The 18,685-nt window shown below is 43.9% G+C and overlaps 1 protein-coding gene, 1 non-coding gene and 1 pseudogene across 3 annotated transcripts in view; 2 read left to right on the top strand and 1 right to left on the bottom strand.

The window, feature by feature from the left end:
* GTF2F2 (general transcription factor IIF subunit 2) overlaps positions 1 to 18,685 on the bottom strand; it is a 167,715-nt gene that overhangs the window by 147,323 nt on the left and 1,707 nt on the right. Inside the window, 1 exon segment of the mRNA NM_001266711.2 lies at positions 3,911 to 3,984. Within this exon segment, the coding sequence (NP_001253640.1) occupies positions 3,911 to 3,984 (74 nt within the window).
* LOC114673661 (U6 spliceosomal RNA) lies at positions 2,777 to 2,878 on the top strand. The gene has a single exon (XR_003724424.1). It is a non-coding gene; the product is annotated as a U6 spliceosomal RNA (small nuclear RNA).
* LOC701801 (glyceraldehyde-3-phosphate dehydrogenase pseudogene) lies at positions 15,473 to 16,965 on the top strand (annotated as a pseudogene). Its single transcript, XR_013407963.1, has one exon. The product of XR_013407963.1 is annotated as a glyceraldehyde-3-phosphate dehydrogenase pseudogene (transcript).

Genomic DNA, 18,685 nt, shown 5'->3' with positions numbered 1-18,685 from the left:
CAAGCCTGACTCCACTATGAACGTACACTCAATCATTCCTTGAGAAAATGAGATATTACACTTGGCCCCCTATATCTGAGTATTCAATATACGTGGAGTCAACCAACTGCAGACTGAAACTATTTTAAAAATCAGCTGGGCATGGTGGTTCACACCTGCAATGCCCACACTTTGGGGGCTGAGGAGGGAGGATCCCTTAAGCCCAGGAGTTTGAGACCAACCTAGGCAACACAGGGAGATCCTGTCTCTACGGAAAAAAAAAAAAAAAAAAAAAAATTAGCTGGGCGTTGCAGTGGTTGCCTGTATTCCTGGGCAAGAGAGTGAGATCCTGTTTCAAAAAAAGAGAGGAAAAAAATAGTAACAACTATTTACACAGTTTTTACACTGTATTAGTTATAAGTAGTCTAGATATGCTTTAAAGTACACAGAAGGATGCGTGTAGGTTATACGTAAATACTGTGCCATTTTATGTAAAGCACTTGAGATACTGTGCCATTTTATGTAAAGCACTTGAGCATGGTAGATTTTGGTATAGGGGATGGGGCATGCCAGACACCAATCTCCTGCAGGTACTAAGGGACAACTGTACTTGTCCCCACCTAACTTTAGAACACAGTGTCTACTATGCCAAGCACTGTTCTAGACAATGGAGATATAGTAATCATCAAGACAAAAATCCTGACCTGGTAGAGTTTATACTTTAGTAGGTGATATGAACAACACACAAACAAACATATACGGTATGTCAGATGGGTATAGTAGAAGGAGAATAAATAACAACAACACAAAAGAATGGTGAATAATAAGAGGGTAAGGGAGGTAGAGCCTACAGGGTGCTATTTTACATATAGGGGCCAGAAAATACCTCAAGGAGCTGAAATTGTGAACAGAGACCAAAAAGAAATGTGGGAGTAAGCCACGGGGATTACCTAAAGGGAGAGTGTTCCAGAGAGAAAAAACAGAAGAACAGCAATTATTAAGTTTGAGATGCTTCTGAAACATCCAAGGACACAGTCCAAACATCAAAGACCCAGTCAAAATCATGAATATGGAGAGACAGAGAGGTGTGTAAATATATTTTTTGATTTTTACTTATTTTCAGTTGAAATGAACATTTATTGAGTCCATATTAAATAACACAGAGCTAAGAAATGCCCCTGCCCCATCCATGCACAATTTACATCACCCAACCCAGGATCAATGTCTTGCTGTTTCTCCTCAGCTAGGTACATCCTACATTTCACTAGTTTTCTACCATTATGCAATCTCCTATAGTGGAGTGACAGGCTTGTCTTAAAGCTCAGAATCTTCTTAGAAAGTAGTGGATAACAGAGTGATAGTCACAGCTAACAAAAAATTTGCTTTATTTAAACATGCGCTGAGATGGACTCATTGCTTCCTGTGAATCTGCTAAGCTTGTCTGTCACTCTAATCATGGGCTCTTGGGAATAAACAGCATTCATAATAATCTTCACTCGTGGCCAGGTGCAGTGGCTCCCGCCTGTAATCCCAGCGCTTTAGGAGGCCAAAGTAGGCAGCTCACTTGAGGTCAGGAGTTCGAGACCAGCCTGGCCAACACAGTGAAACCCCATCTCTACTAAAAATACAAAAATTAGCCAGGTATGGTGGTGCACATCTGTAATTCCAGCTACTCAGGAGACTGAGGCAGGAGAAACACTTGAACCCGGGAGGTGGAGGACGCAGTGAGCTGAGATCATGCCACTGCACTCCAGCCTGAGTGACAGAGTGAGACACTGTCTCGAAAAATAATAATATTAATCTTTACTCATGTCATAATTGTCACTCACAAGCTCTCTGAAATGGATTATAATCGGCTATGGCCTCAGCAGCTTCTTCCACAAAGCTAGAGTTGGCTGACTCCACATCAGTAGAGAATTCCAAAGCCTGTGTGTTCTGTGGTTGGCTCCAGGTCTGTGGTCAAGTCTAGGTTAACGGTTAAATCTCGGTCTGCGGTTAACTCTACATCAGTGGTCAATTCTAATAGGTCAGTGGTTGATTCTGGGAGTAGTGTGGAGAAAGTCACAGCCAGGGCACGGAACACAAAGAAAATCAGGACCTTCCTGAGCACGGTGCCTCCAGGGAGGGCAGAAGCATCTTTTTTTTTTTTTTTTTTTTTTTTTTTGAGACGGAGTCTCGCTCTGTTGCCCAGGCTGGAGTGCAGTGGCCGGATCTCAGCTCACTGCAAGCTCCGCTTCCCGGGTTCACGCCATTCTCTGGCCTCAGCCTCCCGAGTAGCTGGGACTACAGGCGCTGCCACCTCGCCCGGCTATTTTTTTTGTATTTCTTAGTAGAGACGGGGTTTCACCATGTTAGCCAGGATGGTCTCGATCTCCTGACCTCGTGATCCGCCCGTCTCGGCCTCCCAAAGTGCTGGGATTACAGGCTTGAGCCACCGCGCCCGGCCAGAAGCATCTTGAACTATATATTTAAATACCACCTGGTACTTAAAGCCATGAGACCAAATGAGACCACCCAGGAAGTGAAAAGAGAGAAAAGGAAAGAACTAAGGACTGAGTCCTGGGGTCACATAACATTTAGAGACAGAAGATGAGAAGGGGCTTAGCAAGAAACTAAGAAGGAACAGCCAATGAGGGGAGAGGAGAAGAGATGTGTCCTAGAGTAGAGTGGGAAAACAAAGTTTCAGGAAAAAAGTGATCAACTATGTCAAATTCCACTGAAGTTCAAGTAAGAGAGCTGCTAGTTGACTCCTGGATTTAGGAATGTGGATGTGGCAGACTATAGAAAAGGAACATGTGCTCGCCTCAGCAGCATATACTAAAATTGGAACAATACAGAGAGGATGAGCATGGCCCCTACACAAGGATGACATGCGAATTCGAAAGTATTCCATATTTTGAAATAAATACATAAGGAACACAAATTTTTCTTGCAGCAGCTTCCATCAACAGGTGGAGTCTTATTTTCCCACAACTGAATCTGGCTTGGCCATGTGAGTTGCTTTGGTCAAAAGGACTTTAAGCAAACGTGACACAAGCACAGGCTTTCAAAGTGCTTGTGCACTGGGGCTTTGTTTCTCTTTTGCTACTAGAACTCTTTCACCATCATGTGAATGAGCTTGCTAGAGGTGGTTGCTGATGTCAAATCAACCACCACACACAAGTGAGGTCACTCTCGCCAGGAAGGCCACCAGGCCAGCCCCAACCAGAATTGATCCACAGAATTATGAGCAAATAAAATGGCTTTTGTTCTAAACCACTAAGTTTCGGGATGGTTTGTTATGAAGCAAAAAGTAATTGATAAAGAGGAAGATACCAGTAACAGACAAGAGCTGTTTCAATGGAATCATGGGCATAGGAATCTGACTGGAGTTGGTTAAGAATGAATGGATGGAAAGAATAGAACACAGGGCCTCCAGCTGACACCAGCTGAGCTTTAGAGGCTTTCCTTTCTAACAGGGCTATTTCCTCAACCAGAAAACTATGTCATTACACTGTTTTCTACATACTCCCTACCCACTTCCAAAGCACCTGTGAGTAGGCCCAGTGGTACAGTGGCAAAGTCCTACTGCAAGCACTTTCCCGGGTGCATCCAGTTATACCCAACCCAAGCACACCTGCTCATGGAGGCAGACAGGATGGAGGGGTGAAAGAACTACATACTCTGCTGCTTCACCGCCATTAAAGTAAACCAATAAACTTGGTATTATATTTATACCACCTGTCACTAGGAGTGTGGGGGTGGGGATGTGTGTATTGCACGGATGTCTCCTTACAGGGTACCTAACCATCTCCTGACAAGCCTTGACATGTTCATTACTTGTCATTTTCCAAGTAAATTCTCTGATCAGAAATTATAATCACATTTAAAAGCATTTACAAAAATTTCAAAAATAGCTTTTCAAAATGTCAAGAATATCTAAATAACTTACTTGGCAATCCGCAGTTTCCCAACTTCACCTCTTCCAGGGGCTTTAGCCCATTGCTGTGACAAATATTTGGGAACCTAAAACAAAGTAAAACACTAATAAGACTATTTTAGATGATAACAGATCTTTTCAAACATAAAACGATATACTGCTTCTATTTTTATTTTCTGCCTCTAATAAGGGATCATTATCAAGTCATCACTGTATGTTTTATACTACATGAAATACGAAGACACGTAAAAAATGATTTTAGCACCAGGCATGGTGGCTCACGCCTGTAATCCCAGCACTTTGGGAGGCCGAGGCGGGCAGATCACAAGGTCAGGAGATCGAGACCATCCTGGCTAACACGGTGAAACCCCGTCTCTACTAAAAATACAAAAAACTAGCCAGGCGCAGTGGCGGGCGCCTGTGGTCCCAGCTACTTGGGAGGCTGAGGCAGAAGAATGGCGTGAACCCGGGAGGCGGGGCTTGCAGTGAGCCAAGATCCAGCCACTGCACTCCAGCCTGGGCGACTGAGCAAGACTCCGTCTCAAAGAAAAAAAAATGATTTTAGCTCTCAAAAGAGCTTAATCGAGGTGGCAACACAAAACTAACATAGGTCAAATAATCTAACAATAATAAAGCACTAACTTATCTTCCCAAGTCAGTCCAATTAAAGGTCACAGAACAGAAAGGTTACCAGAAAAGGCTTCTCAGAAGAGAACAGCACTGACTACAGTAATAGCATGATTTAGAAACACCACTGGGCTTAAGATTATTTCAAAAGTCAAGTTTTATTATGTAGAAAATTGTAACTTTGACTACTGTGAAGAAGAAGCTGCTAATATAAAAGGGTTATCAAACAGCATAGCTAACATTTATATAATCCTGCCTTCCTGACACTGTTGTAAGCACTTTATATAGATTGACACATTTAATCCTCACATCTCTATGGAACAGGTCTATTACCCCCATTTTATAGATGATGAATCTGAGGCACTGAGGGACTATACAATTTACTCAAGGTTATATAATTAGTAAAGATGGAGCCAGGATTCTAACCCAGGCAGTCTGCCTCCAGGGACTGTGTTTTTAACCAATACACCATATTGTGTCTGTAACTGGATACATGCAATCAAAAGGACTATAATTCTCAAAAAGGAGAAGTAGACGATATATGCCGAATCCCTATTATATAACTTATCTATCTCATTTCTTCTAAAAAGTAATTTGGACTCGAATCAGTGCATACTTTGAAAGCTATCCTATTATTAGGAGTAAATGAGATACACCAAGTATGAAGCATAATGCCTTACACAAAGCAAGTGCTCAGTGTCAGGTGTCATTATTTTTTCATGATAAATTTGGAATGATAGTCCAGCTGCCAAAGCTGAGAAGGAAAGAAATTCTACCTAGCAAGACAAAAAAACACCACTTGACCACTAGTCAAATAAATTGCAGTACCTTGGAACAGCAAAAATTCAGGAATTGAAGGGTGAAAAGAAGCCCCTGATGGTATTTGTTCACTTACATACGCACTCCTCACACTAAAAGTTACTGAACAGGGCTGGGCGTGGTGGCTCACGCCTGTAATCCCAGCACTTTGGGAGGCCGAGGAGGGCAGATCACGAGGTCAAGAGTTTGAGGCCAGCCTGGCCAACATGGTGAAACCTCACCTCTACTAAGAATACAAAAATTAGATCGTGCCAGAGCAAGACTCCATCTAGAAAAAACAAATAAATAAACAAAGTTACTGAACAACTATTAAACATTATGGGTTCACCGGGCGTGGTGGCTCACTCCTGTAATCCCAGCACTTTGGGAGACCGAGGAGGGCAGATCACTTGAGGTCAGGAGTTCGAGACCAGCCTGGCCATCGTGGCGAAACCCTGTCTCTACTAAAAATACAAAAACTAGCAAGACACAGTGGCACATGCCTGTGGTCCCAGCTACGTGGAAGACTGAGGCACAAGAATCGCTTGAACCCAGGAGGTGGTGGTTGCAATGAGCTGAGATTACTCCACTGCACTCAAGACTGGGTGACAGAGAGAGACTCTGTCTCAAAAAAAAAAAAAAAAAAAAAAAGAGTTAGACAATATACTTGAGTCAGTCAGGTACCATGCTAAACATCCATTATCCTGTTTCATCCTTCCAATCACCCTGCAAAATCACATTCTCCTCACTCTACAGATGAGAAAACTGAGGTTCAGAGGGTTGAAATAACTCAGGTAGCTAGGATCAGATTCAAGACTCAACTCCGGACAGGTCTTTTGCTTTCTTCACTAGACCATACTACCTCTCAGGAGGGTATATGTGCTAAAGAAGAGTATGTAAAAGATCTAAGGGAAAGAGGATTTTGAAGATTCCATATCTCAACAGAACTTCCACTACACTGTACTCCATTCATCCAAACAAGCTAAGAGGATTTGGCAAACTCCTTATGATAACTGTATCTACCCACTCGGTCTCCTTTGATTACAGGTGACAGAAAACCCACTTAAAAGAAGATTTAATGTGACAAATAACAAAAAATTCCAGAGGTAGCTTTAAGGTGGCTTCATTAAGGGCTCAAACAATGTCCCCAGGACTCTTTCACTATTTCTTACCTATCACCTCAGGTAGCAAGATGGCAGAGGCAGCTCCTGAAGAGCACAAGTCTCCTTCCCAGAAGTCCCCAGCGAAAATTTGTCTTTCATGAAGCTGACAAGGGTGTGTGCCCTTCCTTAGACCTATCACTGTTCCCAGAGATGAGATACTTCACTGGCCAGGCTGAGTCAATGACATCTTTGGGGAAGGGTAGTCAACATCACTAAAATCACACAGATTGAAAAGGGGAAGCACTGGTTTCCACAAGCACAGTCAAGATTCTGCAACAGTGTCAAAGTAAATGGATACTGGTTAAAGAAGCATATGTCCACAACATTACCTGTTGGACAGCCTACGAATTTCTCATTATCAACAGCAGTACCCCTTTCACAACCTGTATTTCAAGCAATTATTCTGAGCACCATCTCCTAAATTCCTAGCTCTCTCCTTCGTACTTCTGTTGTGGAATCAGGAGAACCAGGGAGAGACCCTGGGGTGAATACAGGAGGATATCTTTACTGAGTGCACTCAGACCCAACGGGCTTAACATCCAAAGACTGGGCCCAGAACAAAGACAGCACTTGACTTTTATACACACCTTAAAAAGGGGTGGGCTAGCTTGAAGCAGGCTTACAGCGGCGCGAACGCAGGGATACAGAGGCAGGACAAAGACGGTTAATCAAATTGTAACAGGTTCACAACTCAGGATTACACGTGACTGCTGCTATGCAGCCCAGATGTCCACTATCTAGGTTTGCCTAGTGCCTAGCACAGCTTATTCCATGGCTTTCACTATGGCGCCCAGGTGGCCTGCTCAGATGGTTTATGGACTTCACCCCACTGATTAGATAAAACAGAAGACTAGAAGTCACCAGTTACAGAGAACAGGAATTTACAAACTGATACCATAAAACAAAGGAAAATTTGTTTTTCTTCTCCCTATGTTGAGGGAGTGCTGGGAGAGTCTCCAGAGCACATTCTTTTGTGTCCTGGCTTCTTAGATAGCATTATCAAGACTTTTCCTGGGTCTGGGCTGTGCCCATTGCTCCCTCTGGGACAAGTTAGCCTAATACAGGAAAGCTTATTTCTCTTTTTATTTTTCTTTCTTTAATTTCCCGCCTCACTTTGACTCCCAACAATTCTTCTAACCCTTCAATTCGCTGACTCTAATTAACATCTTCTCACTGTCCCCCATCTGCTATGTCCTCATTTCTCTCTTTAATGAAACTACATTCCATGGTCCATCACTATAATCATTCCCTTGCCTCTATCTTCCTCCGTCATACTGGCCTGGCAGAACCTTAATCCTGATTAAAGCCAATCTCTACTTTTCTTTATTAATTTATAATTTATCCATGGTTTTATTTTATTGTGTTATTTCACCTCTCTGCCACACTTGCACCTGAGCAGCTGAAGGAAAGCTCACGATCATGCTAGCTGGTCTCACATTAAATACATGGCTACAAACATCAAGTAAGCCCTTAGTGACACCTGGCAAGTTAACTACATCTCCCTAATCAATTCAGTTCCTCACTCCTGATTATTCAAATATTCTCTTTTCACTTCTCGAAACTATACCTCTTCCTTCCTCCTCCCTCTGTGCTGACCTGACTTCCTCTTCCACTGAGGAAAAGCAAACCATCAAATCTAAACTTCTACATATACCACCTAGCCACAGTTGGATCCTTTTACTCGCTTTACCCTCTTTAAACAATGGTAAACTATGGCCAATCCCTCCACTTGTGCACTGAATTTCTTTCCCTGTTATGTAACTAACCGAGGACATCTTTCCTTCAAGTATACCCTTTCTCTCCTCTATTGCCTTCTCTGCTTAATCATTCCCATCAGCACAATAATGATAATAACAGCAGCTAAGACAAAGTGCTTACTAAATGTAGCAGGGAGATTTCTAAGACGGTTCCCAAGGATCCCACCTGCTATCAACCCCATCCACGTACTGGTGTAATCTCCTCTCCTTCAGTGTGAGCAGTATCTGTGACTCAGGGCAAAAGTGACAGGACTTCACTTCTGTTACTGGGTTACATAAGATTATGACTTCTGTCTTCTCTCATTGTTTTCTCAGTCTGCAAACTCTGATTTAGAAATCTGCCATATTGAAGAGGCCCACGTGGCAAAACAAAAAACAAACCAAAAAAAAACACTAATGACCGGCTTCAGCCAAGAGTCAGCTAGGGAACTTGGACTCTTAAGTCCAACAACCCTGGAGGAACTGCATTCTACCAATCACATGAGCTTGGAAACAATATTTTCCCAGTCAAGACTTCAGATGAGAATCCAACCCTGGCTGATACCTTGACTATCGCCAGTGAGAGACTCTGAGGCAAAGGAGCCAACTAAGCCATGCCAGAGTCCAGCCCACAGAAACTGTGAAATAATAAATGCGTGTTGTTTTAAACTAATAAGTCCGTAGTAATAGGTTATATGCCAATAGATAATTAATACATTAAGCAACAAGCACTCTTCTAAATGCTGTAAATATATTAACCATCTACTTCTCACACTGTCTTCATTTTACAGATGAGGAAACTAAGGCACAGGGAGGCTTATAAATTTGTTCAAGATCATGCACCTTGGTAAGGGCAAACTTAATAATCCTTTCCACCCAGTGTTTGATTTCTCTGCCTTTTCTTTTTTTTTTTTTTTTTTTTTTTGAGACAGGGTCTCATTCTGTCACCCAGGCTGGATTCACAATTTTGGCTCACTGCAGCCTCCACCTCCCGGGCTCCAACGATCCTTCCACCTCAGCCTCCCAAGTAGCTACAGGTTTGCACCACAATGCCCAGCTAAGTTTTGTATTTTTGGTAGAGACGAGGTCTCACCACATTGCCCAGGCTGGTCTCGAACTTCTGGGCTCAAGGGATCATCTCACCTCAGCCTTCCAAAGCGCTGGGATTACAGGCACGAGCCATCATGCCTGGTCCTCTGCCTCTCTTTATGGCAGAACTCCTTGAGAGAGTTCTCTATGTCAGCTGTCTACACTTACTCCTCTGCCACTTTGTTTTGAACTTACTCTAGATAGGCTTTCCTCCCTACCACTCCACTGAAACTGATCACAGGGTTATTAAGATCTCCAAATTGCCAAGTCAAAGTTTAGTCCTCATCTCTCACACTTATCAACAATATTTGAGAACTAATCATTTCCTATTCCTTCAAACATTTTATTCACTTGGCATCCGAGTAATCACATTCTCTCGATTTCTCCCTCTACTTCTCTGGACTCTTCCTTTTTGGTCTCCACATCTAGATGCTCATCTTTCTGGCCTCTTAACTTCAATGGGCACTGGATTCGGTCCTTGGATCCCCGCTCTTCTCTGTATACTCTCTTTTTTTTTTTTTTGAGACGGAGTTTCGCTCTTGTTGCCCAGGCTGGAGTGCAATGGCGCGATCTTGGCTCACCGCAACTTCCACCTCCTGGGTTCAAGCAATTCTCCTGCCGCGGCTAATTTTGTATTTTTAGGAGAGATAGGGTTTCTCCATGTTGGTCAGGCTGGTCTTGAACTCCTGACCTCAGGCGATCTGCCTGCCTTGGCCTCCTGAAGTGCTGAGATTACAGGCGTGAGCCACCACACCCGGCCCTGTATACTCTCAATCTTATGTAACTTCATCCAGTCTCATGGCTTTAAATATCATCTGTATAATGACAACTCTCAAACTTACAACAAGCTCAGGTTCTCCCCCAAAGTCTCAATTTATATATCCAACTGCCTACTCAAACTCTCCATCTTAATATTCAGTAAGCATTTCAAAGTTAAAATCTCCATACCAGAACTCATTTCTCCCTCATAAACCTTGCTCCTGCTGCAATTTTCCATATCTTAGTAAAAGGGAACTCCATTCTTCCAAGCACTCAGGCTGAAACCTTGGAGTCATCCTGAATATCCTTTTTCTTATACCCCAAAACCAATCAACTGATACATCCTGTCAACATCTTCAGATTATATCCAGACTCCAGCCTTTTCTCACCAACTCAAGTTACTACCCTAGCCCAAGCCACCATCATCTCTAGAATAATTATTGTTAACAGCCTCCTGAATTCCTTGCTTCCACTTTTGCCCATGTAGTTTATTCTCAATAAAGCAGCCAGAATTGGCATCTTAAAACCCAAGTCAGATGATACTGTTCTGCTCAAAACCTTTCCATGTATTTAACAGACATCTACATAGTGCTTAGTATGTTTACCAGATACTTTTCTAAACAGTATACAAATATTATTTCATTTAATCCTTATAACAGTCCCATCATCATTCTATTTTGCAACTGCAGAAACTGAAGCACCAAAAAGCTATTATTTGCTCAAAGTCTCACAATTACTAGTGATGAAGCTAGGATTCCAATCTAAGTATGTCCACTCCATAGTCCACGATTTTAGTCACCATACCATGCTGCCTCTCCATGGCTGCTGGCTTTCCATCTCACTCAGAAGAAAAATCCTATAATGTCTTAGGTGACCCAGTCCCCTGGATGATCCTATCCCATATCTTCATCTCCTACTCTCCCTCTCATCTTACTCAAACCACACAGACCTGTCAACATTTGCAGTGACGTCCCATCTAAAGACCCATTTGCTGTTATTTCTGTCTGGAACACTCTTCCCATGGGTATCTGCAAGGGCAAGCCCATAAATTCCTTTACATCTCTGCTCAAAGACCATCTTATCAGTGAGGTCCTTTCCCGCCCTAGTTAAAATAGCATCACATTGCATCACATTATGTTCTAGATCCTAGATCTTGTTTTATTTTGTAACTTTTGTTTACTGTCATATATCTAGCACCTAGAATAATAGAAGAATAGTTATTTTAATGACTGGATATTGTTGAAGAAACACTAACGTAATAGCAATGATGGTTAATACTGTAATATACCTAGGATATATAATTTACTACACTTCATTTCATTCTCAGAGGGAAGTCTCAGTTCAGAGACCCACCTTAAAATAAGGGGAAGGGCTGGGCATGGTGGCTCATGCCTGTAATCTCAGCACTTTGGGAGGCTGAGGTGGGTGGATCGTTTGAGCACAGGAGTTCAAGACCACCCTGGGCAACATTGCAAAACCCCATCTCTACAAAAAATACAAAAATTTAGCCAGGCATGGTGGTGTGTGCCTGTAGTCCCAGCTACTCAGGAGGCTGAGATGGGAGGATCACCTAAGTCCGGGGAGGTCAAGGCTACAGTGAACCATGATTGTGCCACTGCACTCCAGCCTGGGTGACAGTGTAAGACTCCGTCTCAAATAAATAAATAACTAGGAAGAGGACAAAATGCAAATAGTGGAGTAGGGCATTTTCTAACCTACTACTTTGCCCTCACTGCTATACCCTGAAATGCTCTCAAAGAGAACACAAGAATGTTTGGGAGCTTTGGAACTGTTAAATGAGATTATACTTCTTCAACATATTAACCAGATCAGGATTTTCTGTGATCAAATTACCGGAGACTATAATTCAGGCCTTCAAACAAGAAAACAGTTCAAGGGAAAGTAACTATATATCATACATTAAAGCAAATTTAAGAATCAAATTCAGTACAACAAAATGTACCTAATACAAGCAATTACCAACTTAAAAACAGTGTGTCGGGCATGGTGGCTCATACCTATAAACCCAGCACTTTGGGAGGCTGAAGTGGGAGGATCACTTGAGCCCAGGAGTTCGACACCACCATGGGCAATATACAGAGACCCCATCTCTACAAAAAATCTAAAAATTAGCCAGGCATGGTAGCGCACACTTGTGATTCAAGGTACTCAGGAGGTTGAGACAGAAGGATCGTTTAAGCCCAGGAGTTTGATTGAGGCTACAGTGAGCCATGATCACATGCCACTGTACTCCAGCCTGGGCGACAGAGTGAGGCTCTTTCTCAAAAAATAAAATAAAATAAATTTTCTTTTTTCTTTTGAGACGGAGTCTCACTCTGTCGCCCAGGCTGGAGGGCACTGGCGCAATATCAGCTCACTGCAACCTCGGCCCCTCGTGCAAGCGATTCTCCTGCCTCAGCCTCCCAAGTAGCTAGGATTACAGGCACCCACCACTACGCCTGGCTAATTTTTGTATTTTCAGTAGAGACAGGGTTTCACCATGTTGGTCAGGCTGGTCTCGAACTCCTGACCTCAGGTAATCCACCCGCCTCAGCCTCCCAAAGTGCTGCAATTACCACAATGCCCGGCCACAAAAATAATTTTTTAAAAAGGCCAGGGATGCCAGGCGCGGTGGCTCACACCTGTAATCCCAGCACTTTGGGAGGCTGAGGCGGGTGGATCACAAGGTCAGGAGTTCGAGTCTAGCCTGGCCAACATGGCAAAACCCCGTCTCTACCAAAAATACAAAAATTAGCTGGGCGTGGTGGCGGGCGCCTGTAATCCTAGCTACTCAGTAGACTGAGAAAAGAGAATCACTTGAACCCGGGAGGCGGAGGTTGTAGTGAGCCGAGATTGTGGCATTGCACTCCAGCCTGGGCGACAAAAGCAAGACTCCGCCCCCGCCCCAAAAAAGGCCAGGGGTGGTGGCTCACGCCATAATCCCAACACTCTAGCACTTTGGAAGGCCAAGGCAGGTGGACTGCTTGTGTCCAGGAATTTGAGATCAGCCTGGGCAACATGGTGAAACCCTGTCTCTACAAAAAAAAAAAAAAATTAGCTAGGCATAGTGACACATGCCTATAGTCCCAGCTACTCAGAAGGCTGATGCAGGAGGATCACTGCAGCCCAGGAGGCAGAGGTTGCAGTGAGCCGTTCACAGCACTTCACTCCAGCCTGGGAGACAGAGTGAGACCCTGTCTCAAAAAGAAAGAAAGAAAAAAAAGCAGATGGTGTTCCAGAAGTTAAAGGACAAAAACAAGTTTGCAGCTCATATTGCACTGTCTTCATTATTATAATAAAACTGTAGGTTCCCAGGTAAGCTCACCAGCTTATTTAATTCAACGGTTCCTAAAATACTATACTCTTGCAGTAAAAATAATAATAATAAGAGCACATTAATTATATATAGCTCTCTACACCAAGAACTTACAGAAATTGGCTTCCCAGAAGTCCCAGCCTATTAAGTTGTCCCAGTGAGCCAAAATTTCACCACTGCACTCCAGCCTGGCAACAGAGCGAGACTCAACTCCGTCTCAAAAAAAAAAAGGGAGAGACAAAAAGGAAAAAAAAAACATTTTTCTATTGCAAAGCTTTTAGCCTAACAAATCTGAATCACTATTTCCATACTTAGGCAAGATAATTAACCTCCCTAACCTTAAATTTTATCATCTGAAATATACAATTAGTACCTGCTTCATAGGTTTGCTTTGCAAAATACTCGATACACAAGAAATGTTAAGTTCCTTTTTCTCCTACTAGCTGCAAGGCTTTAGGGTATCACCCACTCCAGTTTCATCTCTCCCTCGTATATAACTCTCTTTGGCCAACAATGTCCAAGTGCTTGCCTGTCTGAAAAAATATAAGCTAGCCAGGAACGGTGGCTCACGCCCGTAATTCCAGCACTTTGGGAAGCTGAGGTAGGTGGATCACAAGGTCAGGTGTTCGAGACCAACATGGTGAAACCCCATCTCTACTAAAGATACAAAAAATTAGCCAGGTGTGGTGGTGCACGCCTGTAATCCCAGCTATTCAGGAGGCTGAGGCAGGAGAATAGCTTGAACCTGGGAGGCAAAGTTTGCAGTGAGCCGAGATTGCGTCACTGCACTCCAGCCTGGGTGACAGTGTGAGACTCCGTCTCAAAAAAAAAAAAGAAAAAGAAAAAGAAACCCCATCTCTACTAAACACACAAAAATTAGCCAGGCGTGGTGGTGGATGCCTGTAATCCCAGCTACTTAGGCTGAGGCAGGAGAGCTGTTTAAACCCAGGAGGCGGAGGTTGCAGTGAGCCAAGACTGCGCCACCTGCACTCCAGCCTGGGTAACAGAGCAAGACTTCATCTCCAAAAATAAATAAGAAGAACACAACATTCATAGGGCATGATGTCCATCCTTCCAATCCTGACCCTCTCCTCCAACAAACATTAGCCACAGTGCTTACAAGAGGAAAGTTTACTGGGCTAGAAAAACATCTTTCTGTTGCCTAGAAAGCTGTTGGTTAGACCTGGTGCACCTCTCCACTTCTCCCTCCAAAAAAAGACTGTACTTCTTATCATTCAAGCCCCAATGATATTCACAACTTTAAAAATCCCACTCCTAACAATCTTGCCAACTGTATCTCCTCTTCCCCATCATATACCTTACCCTCCAGGGAACCATAACTAGAGAAAATGGTTTTCCAGAAATCTAAATATTAGAGGCCAAAAACCAACCATGCTAAAATCAGCCAGGCACAGTGGCTCACGCCTGTAATCCCAGCACTTTGGGAGGCCGAAATGGGAGGATTGCTTGAGAAAAGGAGTTTGAGACCAGCCTGATCAACACAGCGAGACCCCATCTGTATTCTTTAAAACAATATTGAAAAATTTAAGAAAAAAGAACTCTGCTAAAATATTTTTAAACATCAGAGTCTCACTCTATTGCCCAGGCTAGCGTGCAATGGTACGATCTCAACTCACAGCAACCTCCACCTCCCAGATCCAAGCAATTCTCCTGCCTCAGCCTTCAGAGTAGCTGGGATTACACAGGTGCCCGCCACCACACCCAGCTAATTTTTGTATTTTCAGTAGAGACGGGGTTTCACCATATTGGCCAGGCTGGTCTTGAACTCCTGACCTCAAGTGATCCACCTGCCTCAGCCTCCGAAAATGCTGGGATTTCAGGCATGAGCCACTGTGCCCAGCACATCACCCAATTTTTAAATCATTACTTGGTATAGGGTGCACAGCAGTGGTGTGCCCAGTAGGTAACCTAACAATAGCATAAACTGAGCAATATAAACAGGGTAGTACAAACTACAAAAGACTAGCTCTATGACAAGGTAAAAATTATAGCTAATTACATGTTTTGGCAGGTGACAGCTATTGTAAAGTGTTAAATTCAATCATGTCTAATGCCTATCAAAATGTGTTTGGATCATCTTTCTTTTGTAGATTTAAGATATTCAAAATTGGCTATCTGCTCCTCCCGTTTGACAGACAGTCGCATCTTCTCTCACATCACCAGCCGCGTCCCTGAGGCACCATGGTGAAGGTGAAGGTAGGAGTCAACGGATTGGGTCATATTGGGCGCCTGGTCACGAGGGCTGCTTTTAACTTTGGTAAAGTGGATATGGTCGCCATCAGTGACTCCTTCATTGACCTCAACTACATGGTCTACATGTTGCCGTATTGATTCCACCCATGGCAAATCCCATGGCACCATCAAGGCTGAGAACAGGAAGCCTGTCATTAATGGAAATCCCATCACCATCCTCCAGGAGCGAGATCCTTCCAAAATAAAGTGGGGCGATGTTGGCGCTGAGTACATTGTGGAGTCCACCGGTGTCTTCACCTCCATGGAGAAGGCTGGGGCTCACTTGCAGGAAGCAGTCAAAAGGGTTATCATCTCTGCCCCCTCTGCTGACGCCCCCATGTTTGTGATGGGCGTGAACCATGAGAAGTACGACAACAGCCTCAAGATCGTCAGCAATGCCTCCTGCACTAACCGCTTAGCGCCCCTGGTCAAGGTCATTCATGACAACTTCGGTATCGTGGAAGGACTCATGACCACAGTACACGCCATCACTGTCACCCAGAAGACTGTGGATGGCCCCTCCAGAAACTGTGGCGTGACAGCTGCAGGGCTCTCCAGAACATCATCCCTGGCTCTACTGGCGCTGCCGAGGCTGTGAGCAAGGTCATCCCTGAGCTGAATGGGAAGCTCACTGGCATGGCCTTCCATGTCCCCACTGCCAATGTGTCAGTCATGGACGTGACCTGCCATCTGGAAAAACCTGCCAGATATGATGACATCAAGAAGGTGTGAAGCAGGCATTGGAGGGGGCTCCCTCAAGGGCATCCTGGGCTACACTGAGCACCAGGTGGTTTCCTCTGACTTCAACAGCAACACTCACTCTTCCACCTTCAATGCTGGGGCTGGCGCTTTGTCAAGCTCATTTCCTGGTATGACAAGGAATCTGGCTACAGCAACAGGGTGGTGGACTTCATGGCCCACATGGCCTCTAAGAAGTAAGACCCCGGACCACCAGCCCCAGTGAGAGAACAAGAGGAAAAGAGAGGCCCTCATGCTGGGGAGTCCCTGCCATACTCAGTCCCCAACCACACTGAGAATCTCCCCTCCTCAGTTTCCATGCAGACCCCCTGAAGAGGGAGGGGCCTAGGGAGCTCTGCCTTGTCGTGTGCCATCAATAAAGTCCCCTGTGCTCATCCAAAAAAAAAAGATACTCAAAATTCCAGAAATAGCACTTCATTAGGCCAGAACAGTACAGGTCCTGGATATTTTGCTTTTTTGGTAAACAATCTACTACTATATTTGTTTTTCCCTAAACACACTATTTATCCCCAGTCTTGCTGGCAAGGTTTTTTTTTTTTTCCTTTTCAGATAGGGTTTCACTCTGTCGCCCAGCCTAGAGTACAAGGGGTGTGATCTCAACTCACTGCAGCCTCAACCTCCTGGGCTCAAGTGATCCTCCCACCTCAGTCTCCCAAGTAGCTGGGACTACAAGCGTATGCCACCATGCCCAGCTAACTTTTTGTAGTTTTTGTACATAAAAGGTTTTGCTATATTGCCCAGGCTGGTCTCAAATTCCTGGGCTTAAGCAATTCGCCCACCTGGTCCTCCCAAAGTGCTGGGATTCCAGGCATGAGCCACTGCACCCGGCCTTCCATAAGCTCTTCTTGAAAGCTTGTTTGGAGGTTCCAGCAGGGGAGTACAGCCACACATATACCCTTGACTGAAGACCAGTCCTCCTCTATCGGGATGGTCATCCTCTTTGATCAAGGGTGCAGCTTCAGGAGGGACATACATGGAGTGGAGTGGGAGGAAGGGGACACCCACCTAGCCAGCCAGATTAGCCAAATCAACCCTGGTGATCAATGGGGTGACAGATGTCCCAGCCAGATCACACTCACATCCAATTTATTTATTTATTTATTTATTTTTTGAGACAGGGTGTCACTCTAGTTGCCCAGGCAGGAGCGCAGTGGCACAATCTCGACTCACTGCAACCTCCAAACAGGCTCTTCTTAAACATCACCTTCTCTATGATGTCTTTCCAGTTCTGGTGAAGCATTAATTTTTTTCCTGCTCAAAACTCTAAGAGATCTTGTATGTACAGTCCTTACTGCATTTACACAGTTCTGTAACTGGTGATGGAATTAAATATGTACAAGATGACCTTGATATATCCTAGGAAGAAACATTTTTCAGCAACAAAGATCAGAACTCAAGGTATTATTTTTAACAGAAAATATTAATGTAAGGAGAAAAAACTTGAAATCAATACGTAGTTCAAATAAAATTCTGATGAGATGAGAATGAAGACACACTTTCTAAGCAACAAGTTACTACTTCTTTTTTTTTTTTTTTCTGAGATGGAGTTTTTGTTCTGTTGCCCAGGCTGGAGTGCAACGGAGCAATCTCAGCTCACTGCAACCTCCGCCTCCCAGTTTCAAGCAATTCTTCTGCCTTAGTCTCCTGAGTAGCTGGGAATACAGGCGCATGCCACCATAACCGGCTAATTTTGGTATTTTTAGTAGAGATGGGATTTCACCATACTGGCCAGGCTAGTCTCAAACTATTGACCTCATGATCCACCTGTCTCGGCCTCTCAAAGTGTTGGGATTACAGGTGTGAGCCACCGTGCCCGGCCCAATCCTGTGATGATTTTCTAAATGTGACTCTGGTTACTTACCCTCCCCTCTAATTCGTACTGCACACTGCCAAACTTTTTTTTTTCTGAATAAATATTTGGCATCTCTCCCTCACTCAAATCCTCCAAAAAGTTTGTTACTTCCTTGTAAACTAAAGTTAGAACATCTCCGTTTCATGATATGACAATCTGAGTATATGGTCCCAACCTTTATCTACACAGATCTTCTGCTCTAGGTTCTCTCTGTTTTCCACGACACACCATGCTGATTATGTATTTTGAGTCTTGCATTTCTGTTCCATTCCCCATGGTATATGCTATGTCCACCCACCCAAATCCTGTAAGGCGTAAACACTGAGCATTTACCATGCTCCTAGAACAATGGCACCATCTCAAGTCACACCATTTTTTCAAGCTTTTTCCTTCAGTCTGCAAGGGCCATCTCCTCCTTAGTGACTCTCCTCCAAT

Source organism: Macaca mulatta, chromosome 17, assembly GCF_049350105.2.
Source record: "Macaca mulatta isolate MMU2019108-1 chromosome 17, T2T-MMU8v2.0, whole genome shotgun sequence".
Taxonomy (NCBI): domain Eukaryota; kingdom Metazoa; phylum Chordata; class Mammalia; order Primates; family Cercopithecidae; genus Macaca; species Macaca mulatta.
This window is presented reverse-complemented; position numbering and strand designations above follow the sequence as displayed.